We start from the raw sequence: 19,283 nt of genomic DNA, 5'->3' as shown, positions 1-19,283 counted from the left end.
GCATGACCCAACAATTCTACTCCTAGGTATCCACCCAAGAGAAATAAATAAAAACATTCTCAATGGGATGCCTGGTAGCTTTGGTTAAGCATCTGACTCTTGGTTTCGGCTCAGGTCATGATCTCGGGGTTGTGAGATTGAGCCCTGCATCAGTCTCTGAAATGAGCATAAAGTCTGCTTAAGATGCTCTCTCTCCCTCTGCCCCTCCTCCCAACCTCTGCTTGTGTGCACTCTAAGAAAAAAACACACAACAAACTTGTTTTTTAAAAAACGAAATATGGGATGCCTGGGTGGCTCAGCAGTTGAGCATCTGTCTTTGGCTCAGGTTGTGATCCCAGGGTTTCTGGGATCGAGTCCCGCATCGGGTTCCCTGTGAGGAGCCTGTTTCTCCCTCTGCCTGTGTCTCTGCCTGTCTCTCATGAATATAAACAAATAATTTTTTATAAAAAATGAAACAAAACATGTCTGCACAAAGATGTAAATGTTCATAGCGGCATTATTCATAACAGGAAAAACTGGAAATGAGCCAAATGTCTATCAACTGCTGAGGGATGAATAAAATGTAGTATTCTCATATAATGGGATATTCACTGCATTTAAAAGGAATGAACTATTGACACTTGATATAATATGGATAAGCCTTAAAAATATTATGCCAAATGAAAGAGCCAGAACCAAAAAACTATGTAGTTTATTATTGTGTTTATATGAAATTGCTAGAAAAGGTAAAGCCATGAAAGCGTATCAGTAATTACCTTGGGGCTACCAGTAAAAGCTGGAAATGACCAAAAGTAGGTACCAGGAGACTTTTTTGGATGGTAGAAATGTTCTAAAACTGATGATGATGACAACTGCAAAATTATATAAATTTATTAAGAGTTACTTAACTGTCACAGTGGGTGAATTTTGTGGTATATAAATTGTACTTCAATAAAACTGTTAAGAAAAGACAAATTGAAACCACAATGAGATATTGCCTCATACCCATTAGGGTGACTACTTTAAATAAAACAACAATAATAAAAAAGAAAAAAGAACAAGTATAAATTGGAACCCTCGCACATTGCTGGCAGGAATATAAAATGGTACAGCTGTGATGGAAAACACTATGGGGTTCCTCAAAAACTAAAACTAAAAGTGGAACTACCATTAACATCCAGCAATCCCATCTCTGGGCATATATGTCAATGGATTGAAAGCAGGGTCTCAAAGAGTTATCTGTACACCCACCTTCATAGCAGCATTATTCAGATTAGCTCAAAGGGTGGAAGCAACCCAAACATCCACTGATGAAGGAATGAGCAAACCAAATGTGGTATATACATACAATGAAATATTATTCAGCCTTAAAAAAAATCAGGCAGTCCTGACACATGCTATAACATGGATAAACCTTGAGGTTTTGAGGACATTATGCTAAGTGAAATTAGACTGTCACTAAAAGAAAAAAAAGTATATGATTCCACTTAGATGAGGTACCTAAAGTACTAAAATTCATAGAAACAGAAGCAGAATGGTAGCTATCACAGGCTTGTAGTAAAAAGAAAGTTGATGTTTAATAGGTTGTCTCAGATAAGTTGAAAAGGTTCTGGAGATCTGTTTCACAATAATATAAATATACTCAGCACTACTGAACTGTACACTTGAAAAATGGTTAAGATGGTAAATTTTATCTATATATATTTACCACAATGAAAAGAAAGAGAAAAAAGACCAAGGGATGGTGTTTCAACCATGTTAAATTTAGAGTTTAGAAGCAAAGTGCTTTATGATAGTGGTAAACAGAGTGAGAAAAATCCCTAGGGGGGAGGCAGACCAAAGTCACAGCCACTTGTAAATAATTACCCTCCTAGGATTAAACCCTGAGTTTTGTTGTATTAAATAATACTGTTTATCCTTACTGCATCATAACCAATCACCACATGTGCTGTTTACCTGACCATTACTCTCTCACACACCCCTACAAAGGTACTTATATACTCACATCTGTGGGCTCGTGAGTGTATGCAGCCCCCTGTTCCCCACACACACTGAAATTCAGGCAAAAACCTTATCTTATTTCTAGGGCTACCTCACATGACACATGACCCTTAGAATCAGCCATCTCTGTGCTCCATCTTTCTTTTTTGGAGAGATATGCTTCCAGGGCTAGCAAGTGGCCCTAACGCCAGAAGAACCAAACAGACAACACCCAAACAAGGATGAAAAGAAGCTCAAATATCTAAGAGAATCTTGTATTCCTCAAGTGCTGCATTTTCAAAGTCATCCCAGCAAAACATTTAGATAGAATTAGTATTACATGGGTTGTGACCCTTAAAAACCATAAGAACCTTCACATTCCAGGCTATATGAATGGGGGGGGGGGGGGAGTAGCTTTTCTTTTCTCCAAAGATTAAAACAGATAGACTTGAAGTAAAAGGTGTCTGTTGGCCCACTGGTGAACAGATTATGTCACCACTGCCTAGCTTTTTCAAAGTTACTACAGCAAAATACAAGATAGAATTAGTATCAGATGAGCTGTGATCTAAGAGCCAAAGTATAATACTTACTTGTTGGAAATAGCTCAAAATTATAACCTTCCAAATAGTTTCAATCTCAAAAGACCAAGATACACAAAATGAATATGATACGTCTTTCAAGTGACTAGAACATCAAATTCATCTAGTAATCTAAGAGAAAAGTACCATCTTGTCAGTTTTCTCAAATAAGATTCTATCCTCAGCACCAAGCACAGAGCCCCAGTCACAATACATATTTAGTAAACAGTTCTGGAAAACAGTGATTTCAATCCAGATCAATACATCAATATTAAAAATTCTATAACAACCCCATAATTTGTTTGGGAATATAGTTAAAGCCAGTTCATAACTGTCTTTGAAAACACCCAAATTTGGCTTATAAAAAAAGTTGTTAACAATGAGGCTTTCAGTTTGGCACAGGACAATTAGCCATAAGCATTCTTTGTCACAAAAGCCATCTCCAAATCCAGATTCATCCATCATTTATAAAGAAGCATCACAAAAATGAGCTTTAATGTCTAAACAACATAAACAAGTAGTTATTTTTTCACAGAGCAGTTCTTTAACAGTTGTTTCTTCATAGATTTACAAATTTTATAGGGTTTTTACAAATGGTCTTCTGTTATTTCTGGTCTCACAAATCTTCTAATTAAAGTTATTATGAATAAGAATTTAAAAAGTAGAATTTTCATATTTTACTAAAAAGTTCACAAATACAGTTAGCAAAGGATGTTTCAAGCATAACTGCCTAAAGTTAAAAAAAAAATCTATGGGCACCCCTGGGTGGCTCAGAGGTTGAGCGTCTACCTTTGGCTCAGGGTGGGATCCTGGAGTCTCAGGATCAAGTCCCACATCAGGCTCCCTGCATGGAGCCTGCTTCTTCCTCTGCCTATGTCTCTGCCTCTCTCTCTGTTTCTCATGAATAAATAAGAACTTAAAAAAAAATGAAGTTGAAATAAAAAAAAGGACAGATATGTTTTGATCAAATCAAAATAATGCATCGTCTAAGCATTAAATAGAAGAGCAGTTAAAATAAAAGTCATATTAAAGTATTTAATTGTAACTATAATTTAAATAATGATTTTTTATTATCTAGGTTAATTCTGTTTTGACGCAAAGTGTGGAGAAAACTGGTTGGCTCAGCTGCATATTTATATACACATAAGCAGCAAGAAACAATAAGGCAGTCTGGTTTCTAGGTAACAAACTTTATCCAAGTGCTTTGACAGAAAAAGTTACCAATTAACCTTTACCCTTGAGTTGAAAAAACAGCGTGAACCATCAAAGATGATGATGAGCATTCAGAAAAACAAAACATCAAGAAGCACAAAGTACCCTAAATTTGCAGTTTTTAATCAACTCTTCTTTAAGAGTCGGGGTCAGCAAAACTTTTCTTTAAAGAGCCAGATAGTAAATATTCTAGGTTTTTTTTTTTAATTGAAGTATAGTTGAGACACAATGTTAATTAGCTTCAGGTGTACAACATAGTGATTCAACAAGTCTACACATTATACTGTGTTTACCACAAGTGTAGCTCCCATCTGTCACCAGATATCACTATTACAATACCAAATGACGAGAGTTCCTATGCTGTACAATTTTTTAGGTTTTGAGGGTCATTCAACCTTAGTTACAAAGATTCAATTTTGCCACTGTAGCCCAAAAGCAAAGACAATACATGAAGGAATAAGGAATAGATTGTCTGAAAAAAACTTTATTTATGGACACCGAAATTTGAATTTCATGTAATTTTCACAAAATATTACTATTCTATTTCACAAAATATTTTTTCTCTTCAACCATTTATTAAAAAAATATTTTATTAATTTATTCATGAAAGGTACAGAGAGAGAGAGGCCAAGACATAGGCAAAGGTTGAGAAGCAGGCTCCCTGTGGGAAGCCCAATGTAGGACTCAATCCCAGGACCCCAGGATCACCCCCTGAGCTGAAGGCAGATGCTCAACCACTGAGCCACCCAGGTGTCCCTCACTTCAACCATTTAAAAATATAAAAATAATAGATAGATCATGGGCCACACAAGACAGGCAACGAGTGAGACTTAACCGACAGGCTGTAGTTTGCCAACTCCTGTTTAAGAGAACACATCAATCACAGGTGTGTCCAGTGGGACCTTGGTCATTCTATTCCATGACGAAATTCAGAGGAATAAGTACACTAACCCAACCAGAAAGTTTTGCTTTCTCTCAGAAATAAGTAACCATAAACTGAAACGTAATGGGGATTAACCACTAATTAAAGAAATTAGGTATAAGGACTGTGTGGTTAGATAATTAGATCTTAAACAACAGCAAATTGCTTGAATTAGGCTAGCAGAGTCTATCAGACATCAAGAGCCAGAAGTTATATAAAGATGCTTTGACTGAAAGAAACAACTAATTTCTCTCAGAAACTTATAAGAAAAGTTGCTAGAGTATTGATGATAAGTGAATCGGATTTGTTTGAGGTTTATTTGAAAAACCTATTTACTTAATATTCTCAATTTACCAGAAAAAAAATCCCCACAATGAACCAATCAAGGAAATATGTCTGACACCTAGTGGAGACATCTAGTAGGTATGTGACCTGTACTATTTTCTGAAGGAACGAAGGTATACGGGCAGAGGAGGGGATGAGGTGGATGTCTGTATAAAATTGTGTTAGTGTCATCCATTCATTCAAAGTATTTTAAGTGCCTACCAAGCACCAGGCACTATTCTGGACACTGGGTGGGACCTCAGCAAAGAATAAGAGTCCTAGTCTTTGTGGAGTTTACATTTTTGTGATATGATTTACTTAATTCTGAGGAAAAGACTGAAAGTTTAGAGTGCAGTATTATAGCATTCTAACTTCTTGGTACTTTCAGGAGGCGCCTGAGTGGCTCAGTCTGGTTAAGTATCCGACTCTTGGTTTCAGCTCAGGTTTTGATCTTGGGGTCATGAGACCGAGCCAAACGTCAGGCTCCCCATTAAGCGCAGTCTGCTTGACATTCTCTCCCTCTGTCCCTCTCTATATGTGCACTCTATCTCTCAAATAAAATAAATAAAATCTTTAAAAAAAAGTAATTTCAAATACATTAACCTTAAACGTATTCTGAGGTAATCAAGTTTTATTATCACTGCATAGTAAACTGATGTCTTTTAATCTAGTTTCTCTTCTATCATACCACCCTACCTCCCTTCTATTTTTCAATCAGCCAACATACAGCTTGCTATTCAATGTTCTCTCCCGATCTAAAACTAACTGCAGGGCTCAATGTTTTAATTATTGTATGTTTCCATGGTAACAATTTCTTACTGGGTCTGCCTGTTAAGAAAGTGCAGTGCAATGGAAAAAGGCTAGGTGTGGAGTCCAGTCTCAACTCCATCATTTCGTACTGTGTGATCTTGGGCAGGTCACTGAAACTTACCAATGCCATTTCCTGACCTGTTATAGGTGAATGATATTTATACTGCAAAGGTTGCGGTAAGAAGTAAATGAAATGGTGTATATACAGAAGAGGTAAGTAAAGGGCTTGGAACACTGTAGGTGCTCAATCCATATCAACAACACTTGAATCTTGAATTTATGAGGATTTGGAAAAATCCCTATGTCAACATGAAATGTAAGCAATTAACATTAAATACTTTATCTCATACTTAATTTCAATTCCTGTCCCACATTTCCACTGGGGTTTTACTTTTATTTCTAGGTGTGCAATAATGATAAAACCTAAAATTCTTTATGTGTTCACAAACTTTTCTCATTGCCATCATGAAAGTCCAAACCACCATCATCTCTCACCTGGCCCTCTGGAAAAAAAACAAAAAACAAAAACAAAACAACAAAAAAAACCTAGCTGGCCTCTTCTTTTTCACCCTTGTCCCCACTTCCTATTTCCACGCAGCAGGCAGTGATGTGTTAAAATACAAAATTCAACTTCTCTCTCTCCTATCTAAAAGCCCTTCTAGGGATCCCTGGGTGGTGCAGCGGTTTGGCGCCTGCCTTTGGCCCAGGGCGCGATCCTGGAGACCCGGGATCGAATCCCACGTCGGGCTCCCGGTGCATGGAGCCTGCTTCTCCCTCTGCCTGTGTCTCTGCCTCTCTCTCTCTCTCTCTGTGTGACTATCATAAATAAATAAAAATTAAAAAAAAAAAAGCCCTTCTATTTAGTATCTCATCCAAAATCTCAGGTGGCCTCTGCCCACCTTTGCAGCCTTCCCCCTGTTCCCTGTGCTAATGTTCCCCCTCTGCTGGGAATGTTCCTCCACTGACCTCTAATGGCTAATATCTACTTATCTTTTAGGCTTCACTATAAATGTTATTCTTCACAAAAACCTTTTTTAACCTTCCAGTGAAATAAAGACAAACCATAAGGTAAAGACATCTTGGTAGAGAATTATTTTACTGATATTATTTACAGATTTATAGCTATCAGAGAATTATTTACAGATATTTACATCAAAGTGAGTATCAATTGCTAAAAGGGAAGCAAAATCAAAACTGCAACAAATAGCAAGAAAATAATGGAGTTGGGACAAACGGCTATCCACTTTGGGAAAGAAAAACCCTTAAATTCCTATCTTACATCTAACAGTAACAAAAAAATGAAAAAAAATCCAGAAATAAGAATTTTTTTATAGACAAAGGTATTCTTATAATTTTGAGATGAGAACATTAATGTTAAATATGAAATGTGCACCTGCCTTCGGCCCAGGGTGTGATCCTGGAGTCCCGGGATCGGGTCCCACGTCAGGCTCCCTGCATGGAGCCTGCTTCTTCCTCTGCCTGTGTCTCTGCCTCTCTCTCTCTCTGTGTGTCTCTCTCATGAATAAATAAAGAAAATCTTTAAAAAAAAATGAAATGGAAGCCAGAACAAAGAAAAAATTAACAAATTTGATCTTTAAACTAAAAATTTAGTAAGAAACTTTATTCCCTACTCTGAGAACAATCCAGCTTGAAAAAGTCAGACTTTCTAGCATATCCTGTCTTTCAAAAGTTGTGAGCAAATAAGCATGCAACAACTATACAGAATGAGTTTACTTGAAAAAATTTTAATTAGTGGCCTAGGGGAAGGTTCATCTATGTTGGTCATCCAGTCCCTTGGATTTTATCCCCAATCCTAACTCACTCGGTAGATGGGGTTCATCTGAACCAGGACTACTGATATTTAGTAAAACAAATAAAAACAACTTAGGTGTTTGAAAGCATTACCTACAATGTGTAAAGACTCATGAAGTGCAATACAGCTGTCTATTCTTTGTCTTAAAAAGGACCCTTTTAAGTTAATATAATAAAACAATGATTAAAATAATCATGATCCTATCCAAAAGAAATATTTTCCTGACTTTAAGCATTCAAATGTAGGAGCTACCTTCATCTCTAAGTACAAAACAGTGTCTTTCTTTTCCTGATCATGATTAGAAATGCACAGCAACCCACTCTCACAATTTTCTCATCTTTAGAGCTCTACCTGTAACTCCTAAGGAAGCAGGCAGAAGACACTACCCATTATAAAACTGGCTACCTCACTCATTCAAACCTATTTGCATAGAAGCAAAGTACTGTGTGAATACCCTTTGCATCTTGCAAAGTACCTGGAAGGTCCTCAATAAATATTCACTGAATGAATGGATAACTAAGAATTTCAGCAAGAGTTAAGGTTTGCTATTCATATGTTTATATTTTAGTTGTATTCTATATGTATTTTGGATACTCAATATTGAATTCTTAGCTTGTTGTTCATACAGCTATAACCATTTATATTCTAATGATTTGGTTCCATCATTTGATCAGATTCACTAGGAAAGTTTTTGAAAAGATAGATTTCCAGGCCACCTCCAGAATAATGATTCAGCTGATCTAACCAAGAATGAAAGTGATTTGGTAATCTACGCTTTTTAAAGATGAGCAACCCTGACATCAGCCAATCTGGGACTCATTGACATGTGAATATAGAAGAAAAATATCTATAAAAGATAGAAACTCAAATTTGAAAGGGACTTTAATTGCTCAAAATTTCATCAAAATCTAAAAAGAAAACTATATTGTGTTTTCTGAGTGGTCTGCTGACTATATTCTTGTCCTGAGAATAATTTAGATTAATAAATACTCAAACTGTAAAATCTGAGTTCTGGGTAATATCTAGTATGGAAACATCTAGTGAAGTTGAACATACTTGTGGTATACATTACTAGAGGTGACCAATACCTAGTTCTCCTCTCCTTCCTAGGTATAGGGAAGACTATATACACTTGAAGTTAGGTAGAGTTGTAAGGGAAATGACATGTGTCACTTTTGAATACAGGAAGATGGGTATGAGTTCCCCATATGCTCCCTTTCCCTGCTACAAGGATCAATGAGGCCTCACGTTAAGATGGTGAGCCAAAAATTGAAGCAGCCTAAACCACTGAGCCACAGTCCATAGTTCAGCTGCTCTAGAATCCTTCCCATCCACAAGAGACTTTGCATAAGTGACAAATAAACAGCCATGCGTTTAACCATGAGATTTGGGGGTTAGTTTTTTACTTCATTATCACCTAATCTATCTCGATTATGTTATATTCGTATCTTAGGACCAGGTGCCTGGGTGGCTCGGTGGGTTAGGCATCTGCCTTGGGCTCAGGTTGTGATCTCAGGGTCCTGGGATCGAGCCCCTCATTGGGCTCCCTGATCAGCAGGGAGTCTGTTTCTCCCTCTGCCTCTCCCTGTTGCTTGTGTTCTTGCTCTTTTTCTCCCTCAAATTAATTAATAAAAAATCTTAAAAAAAAGAAAAAAGAATGCTCACAGCTGCATGGTAGGTTGTAGTAAAAAACTAGAAACAACCTCAATGTCTATCAATAGGAGAATGGATTGTTTTATAGTCATTCAGTAGAATGACATTTGAGATTCTAGATAAATCTCAAAAACATACTATTTAATAAAGTAATAAACTTACAAAAGGATACATTGTAAAGCACCACCATTTATTTAAAGTTTTAAAACAGGCAGCCGAAATAGCTCAGTTGGGAGAGCGTTAGACTGAAGATCTAAAGTTTTAAAACATGTTATTTTATGGATGCATGTACATCTGGTAAAAATATAAGAACATGTATAGAGTAATAAATACCAAATGAATGTTAGAGGCACCTCTATGGAGAAAAAGGGTAATGGGATTAGGAAAGACAGAGGAAACCATGACTTTATCTACAATGTCTTATTTAAAAAAAAAAGGTTAGGGATCCCTGGGTGGCGCAGCGGTTTGGCGCCTGCCTTTGGCCCAGGGCGCGATCCTGGAGACCCGGGATCGAATCCCACGTCGAGCTCCCGATGCATGGAGCCTGTTTCTCCCTCTGCCTATGTCTCTGCCTCTCTCTCTCTCTCTCTCTCTCTCTCTGTGTGTGACTATCATAAATAAATAAAAATTTAAAAAAATTAAAAAAAAGATTAGAAGGAAATATAATAAAATGATAAGAATCAATAAGAAAAATTCAAGGTTCCAATTCTTAGCTCTCTGTCCTAGAATGAATTCATACTCAAACTTCTAACAGAAACTATAGATGGGAAAGGCATTTTCAATATAGAGAGAAAAAGAAACCTGAGGTCAAAGTCCTCCTAAGACCAGGGAAGTGGAGTCACAAGATCAGGAATGCTCAGTAATTAAAGATGCCTGATGCCTCAGAAAGCAGAGTGAAGGGCTGCATTAAAAATAAGAGGATTGGGGAGCCCTGGGTGGCGCAGCGGTTTGGCGCCTGCCTTTGGCCCAGGGCGCGATCCTGGAGACCCGGGATCGAATCCCACATCGGGCTCCCGGTGCATGGAGCCTGCTTCTCCCTCTGCCTGTGTCTCTGCCTCTCTCTCTCTCTCTCTGTGACTATCATAAATAAATAAAAATTAAAAAAAAAAATAAGAGGACTGGTTGAAAGCAGAACACGTCTTGCCTCTTTCACTCCACTCCCCAAAACCATACAGCCAAATGACTCCTCTTTTCTAGGCCTCATAAAAAAAAAAACCTAGAGATTACTCTCTAGTGAAACTGACCAGAAAGTCTCTGAATTCAGGCACAGCTGGTATAGGCGGGTAAATGGGGTCTAAATTCAGACACAGGAGAGATTAACTGAACGTCTATGCCTAATGTACTGGATTCCCCAACACACACTTCCTCCAGTCAGGATATTTGTAACCTTTGACTAACAACTGTACCCTAGGGTTTTTGTTTTTTTAAAGATTTTTATTTATTCATAAGAGACACAGAGAGAAAGAGGCAGAAACATAGGCAGAGGGAAAAGCAGGCTCCCTGTGAGGAGCCTGATGTGGGATTCCATCCCTGGACCAGGATCATGCCCTTAGCCTAAGGCAGATGACTGAGGCACCCAGGCGTCCCTGTACCCTAGGTTTAAAGAACTTCTTACCCAGTTCCACTGGGGAAACATCTGAGGTGTTTACTGCAGCATTTTATGTGGAGGCAGAGCTCTGAAGGCAACTAGGTATGGAGAATGAATAGGTAAAATCTGCATAGTGCCACTTAACATAAATTTTTTAAAAGAATGTACAAAATGCTACCTAGTTTTCAAGAATATGTACCAGTAAAAAGCTGTACAGTGAGCATCTTAGAATGATTACCACTGAGGAAAGGGTGACCAGACTGGGACATGCAAATAAAGGGGAATTTTTAAAACATTATAAATAGTACAAAATAATATAGTAGAAAAAAGTCCAATTATTACAGTAGTAACACTCTTTACCTGTAATAACGAAAGCCAATTTTACTTATAATGTCTAATTATAATAACCACAACATCATAATAACACATTTAAATGGACGAAACTCCCCAGTTAAGACAGTTTGTCAGACTAGAGTTTTAAAATCCAGCTTACAATTTACAAGAAGCACATCGAACTCTTTAGGACAAAGGTTGGAAGTATAAGGGTGGGGAAAGTTACACTAGGCAAATACAAGCAAAACATATTAAAAGATGTTTAGTGAATAAAATAGACAAGAACAAACACAATTATTAGGAATAAAGACAGTCACTAGATAACAATTTTTCAATTTCCTAGTAAAATATGTATAGTTTTAAAGATATGAGCAACATGATTAACAAACTTGACCTAAATGACATACATTCATTCACTAAATTCTAAACCAAACAAGTACAGAATAAACATGGTTTTCATGTTTACTAGGAATATAATAAACTGGGTCATATATCACACATAATAAGTATGTCAAAACAAATTTGAAAGAATTGAATAGTACAGAACTCTTATTAGACCAAAATGAAATTAAACTAGAAGTTAATAACAAAAAGGCAACCAGGCAATCCTCATATGTTTGGAAATTAAGAAAGTATACTGCTTGGGGCGTCTGGCTGGCTTAGCTGATAGAGTGTGTAACTCTTGATCTCAGGGTTGTGAGTCTGAGCTCCAGACTGGTGTAGAGATTAGTTAAAAAAATAAAATAAAATAAAATAAAATCATAAAAAAAAGAAGGTATACTACTTAAAGGAGAAATCATAACACAACTTCAAAAATATTTAGAATTAAACAACAAAAAAATTACATAAGAAAACCTGGATACTATTCAGGGAGTATTTAGAAAAATTCATAGCCTTAAATACTTACATTAGGTGGAAAAAACCGGAGATGAGTAAGCTAACCATATCTTTTTTTTTAAGATTTTATTTATTTATTCATGACACACACACACACACACACACACACACACAGAGAGAGAGGCAAAGACACAGGCAGAGGGAGAAGCAGGCTCCACACAGGGAGCCCAACGTGGGACTCGATCCCGGGTCTCCAGGATCAGGCCCTGGGCCGAAGGCAGTGCTAAACCCTTGAGCCACCTGGGCTCCCCTAACCATATCTTTAAAGAAGTTAGAAAGAGAGTAGCAAAATAAACTCAAGGGAACTGTAATAAAAGAAATAATAAAGATAAGGTTGGAAACAAATAATATTAAAAAATACAGTACATACAATAAGAAAATTATAAAAACCAAAAGTTGGTCCTCTAAAAGTCCAATAGATTGGACAAATCTATGTGAAGATTTGTTCAAGGAAAAACAAAAGAGAGAAAAAAACCCATAAATACATGAGAGTGGGAATTTAATAGGGACATTAGCATACATATTATAGACAAAAGTTACAAACTTTGTGCCAATAACTTTGAAAATTCAAATGAAATTGACAAATTCCTACAAATATGTTCTAAAGTGACTCAAAAAGAAATAAAAATGAAGTCTTATAATTGTTTTTAAAAATGGAATTTACATTTCAAAATTTTCCCACAAAGAAGGCTTCTAGCAGAGATTAACAACATTGGTGAATTTCACCAAAAATTGAAGGAGCAAATAATCTCAATTTTAAATAAGCTCTTTCAAAAAATATAAAAAGAGAGAGATGCCTGGGTGGCTCAGCGGTTGAGCGCTTGCCTTTGGCACAGGGCATGATCCTGGAGTCCCGGGATCGAGTCCTGCATCAGGCTCCCTGTGAGGAGTCTGCTTCTCCCTCTGCCTATGTCTCTGCCTCTCTCTCTGTGTCTCTCATGAATAAATATATTAAGTAAAAAAAAATATATATATATATGTATATATATATATATACATATATATATATATATATATATATATAAAAGAGAATTCTCCTCAACTTTTTGAAGATAGCAGAATAGCAGACGGGGTAAACTTTGTCCTAAAAACAAAACAAAACAGAACAAAATGCAAGGGAAACTACAGGACAATTTAACTTGTACACAGAGGCAAAATCTAAGCAAAACTTAGCAAGTGAAATCTAGCAGTGTATTAAAAGGAGAGTCAACTTATCTTTATTTTAGGAATGTATGGCAGTTTAAAAAAACAATTCATGTAATTCACTACATTAATAGAATAAAGAAACTTATGTGATCATGTCAAGGTCTTTGACAAAATTCCACATCCATTCATGACCCAAAAAAAGCACTCTTAGCAAATGAGGTATACAAGGGAAGCTCTTTTACCTGATAAACAGTTTCTACAAAACCTACATCGAATGACACACTAAATGAACATTGAAAGCTGTCTCTCTGGGATTAGCAATAACAGAAGAATGCCTACCAAACCACTTCTATTTAATACTGCACTGGAGGTTCCAGCCAACGCAAGAAGACCAAAAGAAAAAAAATATGATTAATATTTAAAAGTATAAGGAGTGGGAAGAAAGAAACAAAACTATCATTATTTGCTGGTGATATAATTATTTATAGGAAATTCAAAAAAATCTAAGTACAAATTACTAGAATTAATGAGCACATCAGGCAAGATGACTAGATAGTGGGTTAAAATACAGAAAATTTGCATTTTCACATCCCAGCAATACACTGTTGAGAAACATAATTCAATGAAAATGCCATTTGCATGACTGTATACATTTGCCAAAATTCACTGAACTGTACACTTGAAGTGGGTGCATTTTATCACATGTAAATTATATCTCAAAAAAACTATAGGGAAAAAAGGCACCATTTGCAACAGCAACAACAAATGTATAGAAGAATCTTCAAAAGTATAGAAGAATTAATCTAACATATATAATACCTTCCTGGGGAAAATTACAAAGCTTTACTAAAAAGCATAAAATTATATTTAAATAAATGGAAAGACATAACACATTCATGACTTAATACTGTAAAGATGTCAACTCTCCCCAATTTGATCTTTAGATTCAATGAATCTCTGTTCAAAATTCCACCAAAATTTTAAGAGGGACTCAATAGGCTGATTCTAAAACTTATATGAAAGAGCAAAGGGCAAAGAGTAGACAAGACATTCCTAAAAACACCACTTAATCCCTTATAATAATTAATACAGTTTGAGACTGGCATAAGGATAGAAAATGTGATCAAAGGAACAGGAAAGCCCAGAACCAGACCACACATATTTGGACACTTGGTTCATGACAACTGTGGCACTGCAGGTCAGTAGGGAAATGATAGATCATCCAATAAATGGCCCTGAAACAAGTTACTATTCAAATGCAAAGAGGAGGGAAAGAAAATCAGATCTACATCACACCATATACAAAAGTCCATCCTAGGTTAAAAAAAAAAAAAAAGCATGAGTGAGAGGTACACTGTTATAGCTAAAAGGGAGAGTAAGAAAGAGAAAATCACTATTGTATTAAAGCAGCAAAGATTTTTTTTAAATAAAATGTAACATCAAGACTAACCAAAAAGAGAAAAGGCTAATAAATTTAACCAAAAAACGGATTACAAGCAATAGATGAAATTCACTACGGAACACAGTGAGGAACAAAAGCAGTTTTTTTCCCCAGCAAGAAGAAGAAAGCAGTGAGAAACCACAGGAAGGACAAAACCAGCATAAGAAAGTCGATACAGTCATAAAATCCACAGGCATGATTTTGAGCAATCAGTGATGTGTAAGGAAGACCCCACTCTACTCTGATGGGAAGGTAACTGCACAGGGATGGGGGCATTGGGACTACACAAAGGAATATACAGAATCAAAGCACACTGACTTTGTAATGAATATAAATTGTAAATGCTGTGTTTGGTTTTCAACTTCTTTTTTTTTTAGGGGGGCAGAGCCCATGTGCATGTTAGTGTGGGGAAGGGCACAGGGAGACAGAAAGAGAATCTTTTTTTTTTTTTTTAAGATTTTATTTATTTATTTATTTATTTGAGAGAGAGCATGAGAGAGAGAGAGAGAGAGAGACTGCGTGCATACAAGCAGCGTGAGGGGCAGAGGGAGAAGCAGGGGCTCCACTCCATGGCCCTGGGATCATGAACTGAGCCAAAGGCAGACATTTAACTGACTGAGCCACCCAAGCACCCTGAGGAAGAGAACTTAAGCAGGTTCCACGCCCAGCACAGAGCCAGAGGTGGGGGCTCAAGAGCAGAACCTGAGATCATGACCTGAGCCAAAATCAAGAGTCCAATGTTTAACCGATGTAGTCACCCAGGAGCCCCTCAACTTTATCCTTTTTCTTTTTTCTTTTCTTTTTTTTTTTTTTTTTTGTAAGTAGGCTCCACATCCAGCGTGGAGCCCAGTGCGGGGCTTAAACTCATGACCCTGAGATCAAGACCTGATGGGGATCCCTGGGTGGCTCAGCGGTTTAGCGCCTGCCTGCCTTTGGCCCAGGGTGTGATCCTAGAGTCCCGGATCGAGTCCCATGTCACCCTCTGCCTCTCTGTGTGTGTCTTTCATGAATAAATAAATTTAAAAAAAAAAAAAAAAAGACCTGAGCTGAGATTGACTCAGATGTTTAACCCAGGGAGCCACCCAGGCGCCCCTGATTTTAGATTTAACCCTTAATAAATCTCAGAAGGCTTAGTTATGGTCACAGAAGAGAACAGAAGTATTATCAGATTTGACAATATAAAAGAGAGATGACAGAAGTCAGAGAGCCAAAAGGAAAAGGGAGAAGTAGACAAAAGATACTATTTCCTAAGTTCACCCAGTGTAAGTTGAAAGAAGTTACAAGATACAGAAGCGTAGGAATGGTGTTTAAAATTACAAAGGTAAAAATAAAATAAAATTACTAAGGTAACCAACTTTAAAAATGGTGATATAATTATGAAAAACTAGGATGGGTTGACATGTAGAGAAAGAAGTGAGACTGGTTCCCTGCACAACAGAAGGAATTCAATAATGTCCCAAACTGGTTAGCCAAGAATTAGGGCTCTCAATACATTATTTAGAGATATGGAGGTATCCACTCACAGATCGAAAACCCAGACAATGCACAATGAAGTGTGGTGGGATGTGCTGCATTTTATTATATTCTCTTCTGTATTATTAAGTTTCTAATCTATATATATGCATTTTAATAAAAGTTTTTCAAAGTATTGAATGAGAAAGAAAATAAAAGATCAAGAACCCTAAGTGTTTTTTAGGGAGGTAAAAGAAACCAGATGTCTACTCAACAGAAAAACCTCTCAACACCCAGTAAAGACTAATGATCAAAAACCTATCAACTCGGGCAGCCCCGGTGGCTTAGCGGTTTGGCGCTGCCTTCAGCCCAGGGCCTGATCCTGGAGACCCAGGATCGAGTCCCACGCCAGGCTCCAGCATGGAGCCTGCTTCTCCCTCTGCCTGTGTCTCCCTCTGGTGTCTCTCTCTCTTCTTCTCTCTCTCTCTCTGTATGTCTCTAATAAATAAATAAAATCTTCAAAACAACAACAACAAACAAACAAACTACCAACTCTGGGGCGCCTGGATGGTTCAGCTGGTTACGCGTCTGATGCTTGATTTCAGCTCAGGTAATGGTCTCAGGGTTGTGAGATCGAGCCCTATGTCAGGCTCCACGCGTCCATGCTGGGCATGGAGCCTGCTTGAGATTTTCTTTCTCTCTCTCTCTCTCTCTCTGCCCACCCCTCTTGAAAACAAACCAAAACAAACCAAAACAAAAAAATCCTACTGACTTTATCCAGTAGTACATACAATATCACCATTTAATTCAGAGTGAAGAATTCAGTTTAGAGGCTGAATCTTAACACTTCATTGTTTCTCCTTCATACTCTTCCTCTTTCTCTGCTTCTCTTTTTTGTTCCTGTCTGGCTTCCTTTCATTTAACATGAATATTCAGAGAAAATAAAAATAAAACACTAGTTTATTTATAGTATACAATCTCATGTTTCCTAATTTTCTCTCAATACAAAGAAGCAAATGAAGTTGATTTTCATTTCCATGTTGCCTAAACTATTTTTAAAAATAACTATAGGCACCATTGCTGCAGAGAATCTGATCTCTAATGCTGATTTAAGGAAGAACACACAAACAAAAAAAGGCAACCTTGCTAAAACTGGTTCAATAATCACTCTTTAATATATTAATTAATGTTTCTGTTTGAGATCATTATATTACTAAGGCTTCAGGGCTCAGGAGCTAGCCTTCCACGTAAATATTTATGGTGACTTAAAGAAATGAAATCTTGAAGTCCTAAGTTCCCCCAAAAGTAAAGTATAAATCAGACGGTTAAATGTTCATGTTAGGTAAAGTTGGTTTTGATCCAAAAGAATTCAGCAAGGTCTCCATTTCAGTATAATCCATATCCATATCCAAGTGTATACTTACACAATATTTGCAAGGTCAAGTGGTTTCTCTGGTTGCTCAGGAAAAACAGGATGCGGAGGTTCTCTGGTGGGTACACACCCCAAAGATTTACTAATTGCATGGCTCAGCTTCTTTGCAGGGGATTTCTGTTCAAAGTAGAAAATAAGGAAATAAGAAACTAAATCTTCAAAAGAATAAAAAAGAATTCCAAAGGAACTTGGTGACAAGAACTGCAGAAAATTTCTTTTGAAATAAAAACTAAGATGCATTATAATCAACATTATTGGGCTTTATAGAAAGAAACCTACAGTTGTTTCAAGGACACTTGTGGTCCTTCATTTCTATGCTTACTCCCTCATTTCTACGGTGCACTCTACGTTAATGTTAACTTTCCTTTTGAACCTCTCTCTGTGCCCCTTGCATGAACTCTCCCTTTTGATGCTTCTGGATCATTTTTTGTAAGATGTTATACTTAATTTCCCAATCAGAGTCAGAAATTTTTGCTGGACTAAAATACTAAAAGGCTAAGATAATGCTGAGAGCTCGTGGCTTTTGAATGTTAGCAAATTAGCTGACTAAGTCACATCCCAAAACGTGCCTATTAAGAGAATATTCCGAAAATAAATGTGAGGCAGAACATTTGGTGCTAAGGGTCTGGCTATGTATACAGACACAGACGAGTGCCCTCATATACACAGGCAGTCAGCATCAGACCCGTGACTATAAAATTCAGATACGCTGAAGGTACAAGAGTAAGTTGGCATACTAATACATTTCTCTGTAAGGTAGAAGAAAATACATACACTAAATCCAAAAACTAGTGAGTCTAAGATTTAACAGTAATATGCACAAAAGTGAACAATACGCCACAACTAAGTTATCCAGAACATTCACATTGGAAACCCATATATAAAGGAGGCTCTTCATACATTGATATTATTGCTCAGCCAATTTCCTTTAAATGACATGGTTGTTGAGCTTTCTTTGGAAGGATATTAACTGCAAAAAGATGTAAGTATTTCATTCTACACTCTCTACAGTGTACTACCATATGTACCACTCTAACTGAAAAACAGAACTTGTTTGCAGCTGTGGGCCTTATCAATACCACATCTCCATTTAATATTTATATGCTGCTTGCATGTATTTAACATAAAATAAGCAAAACTCTCTTTGCCTTTAAGACTATGTAAGGAAAGAAAGGGCACCTAGGTGACTTAATCATTAGGCATCCAACTCTTGATTTTGGCTCAGGTCATGATCTCAGGGTCATGGGATTGAGCTCCATGTCAGGCTCCACTCAACACAGAGTCTACTAAAGACTCTCTCCTTTTCCCCCCACCCCTACCTCCCCACCCTCTGCTCTTCCCGCCCTCTCTCTCTCCAAAATAAGTCTTAAAAAAAAAAAAAAGACTATATAGGGAAAATTACTACCTTGTTTATAACACAGGCTAAATAATACCAATTTCTTCAGAAACTTCGTATATTGGCTCCAAATCACCTATCACTAACCCCTTTAACACATTAAATTCTGGGCAAAATCTAAATGTAATCTGATTTCCTAAAAGTCCTACAAAGCTAAACAAAGCAGAAATGTTAAACACCCCCCACCCCACGCGCTTTCTCTCCCTTTTGCCTAATGACGGGCTGAAATGTGACTTGACCCTCCCCTCTCATCTGTTTTCTATACAGCCCCAGACCTTGTGTCACTTCTGCCTAATACCTTTCAAAGGCTGATAATACTTACAGAAT

General features: G+C 37.1%; 1 protein-coding gene across 18 annotated transcripts in view; it reads right to left on the bottom strand.

Moving 5' to 3' along the window:
- DTNB (dystrobrevin beta) overlaps window positions 1–19,283 on the bottom strand; it is a 251,457-nt gene that overhangs the window by 99,598 nt on the left and 132,576 nt on the right. For all 18 annotated transcript variants that reach the window (XM_077843868.1, XM_077843882.1, XM_077843874.1 and 15 more), the window contains exon 9: window positions 17,553–17,677. In XM_077843868.1, coding sequence (XP_077699994.1) covers window positions 17,553–17,677 — 125 coding nt within the window. The remainder of the gene's footprint in view (window positions 1–17,552; window positions 17,678–19,283) is intronic.

Source organism: Canis aureus, chromosome 12 (assembly GCF_053574225.1).
Source record: "Canis aureus isolate CA01 chromosome 12, VMU_Caureus_v.1.0, whole genome shotgun sequence".
Classification (NCBI taxonomy): domain Eukaryota; kingdom Metazoa; phylum Chordata; class Mammalia; order Carnivora; family Canidae; genus Canis; species Canis aureus.
This window is presented reverse-complemented; position numbering and strand designations above follow the sequence as displayed.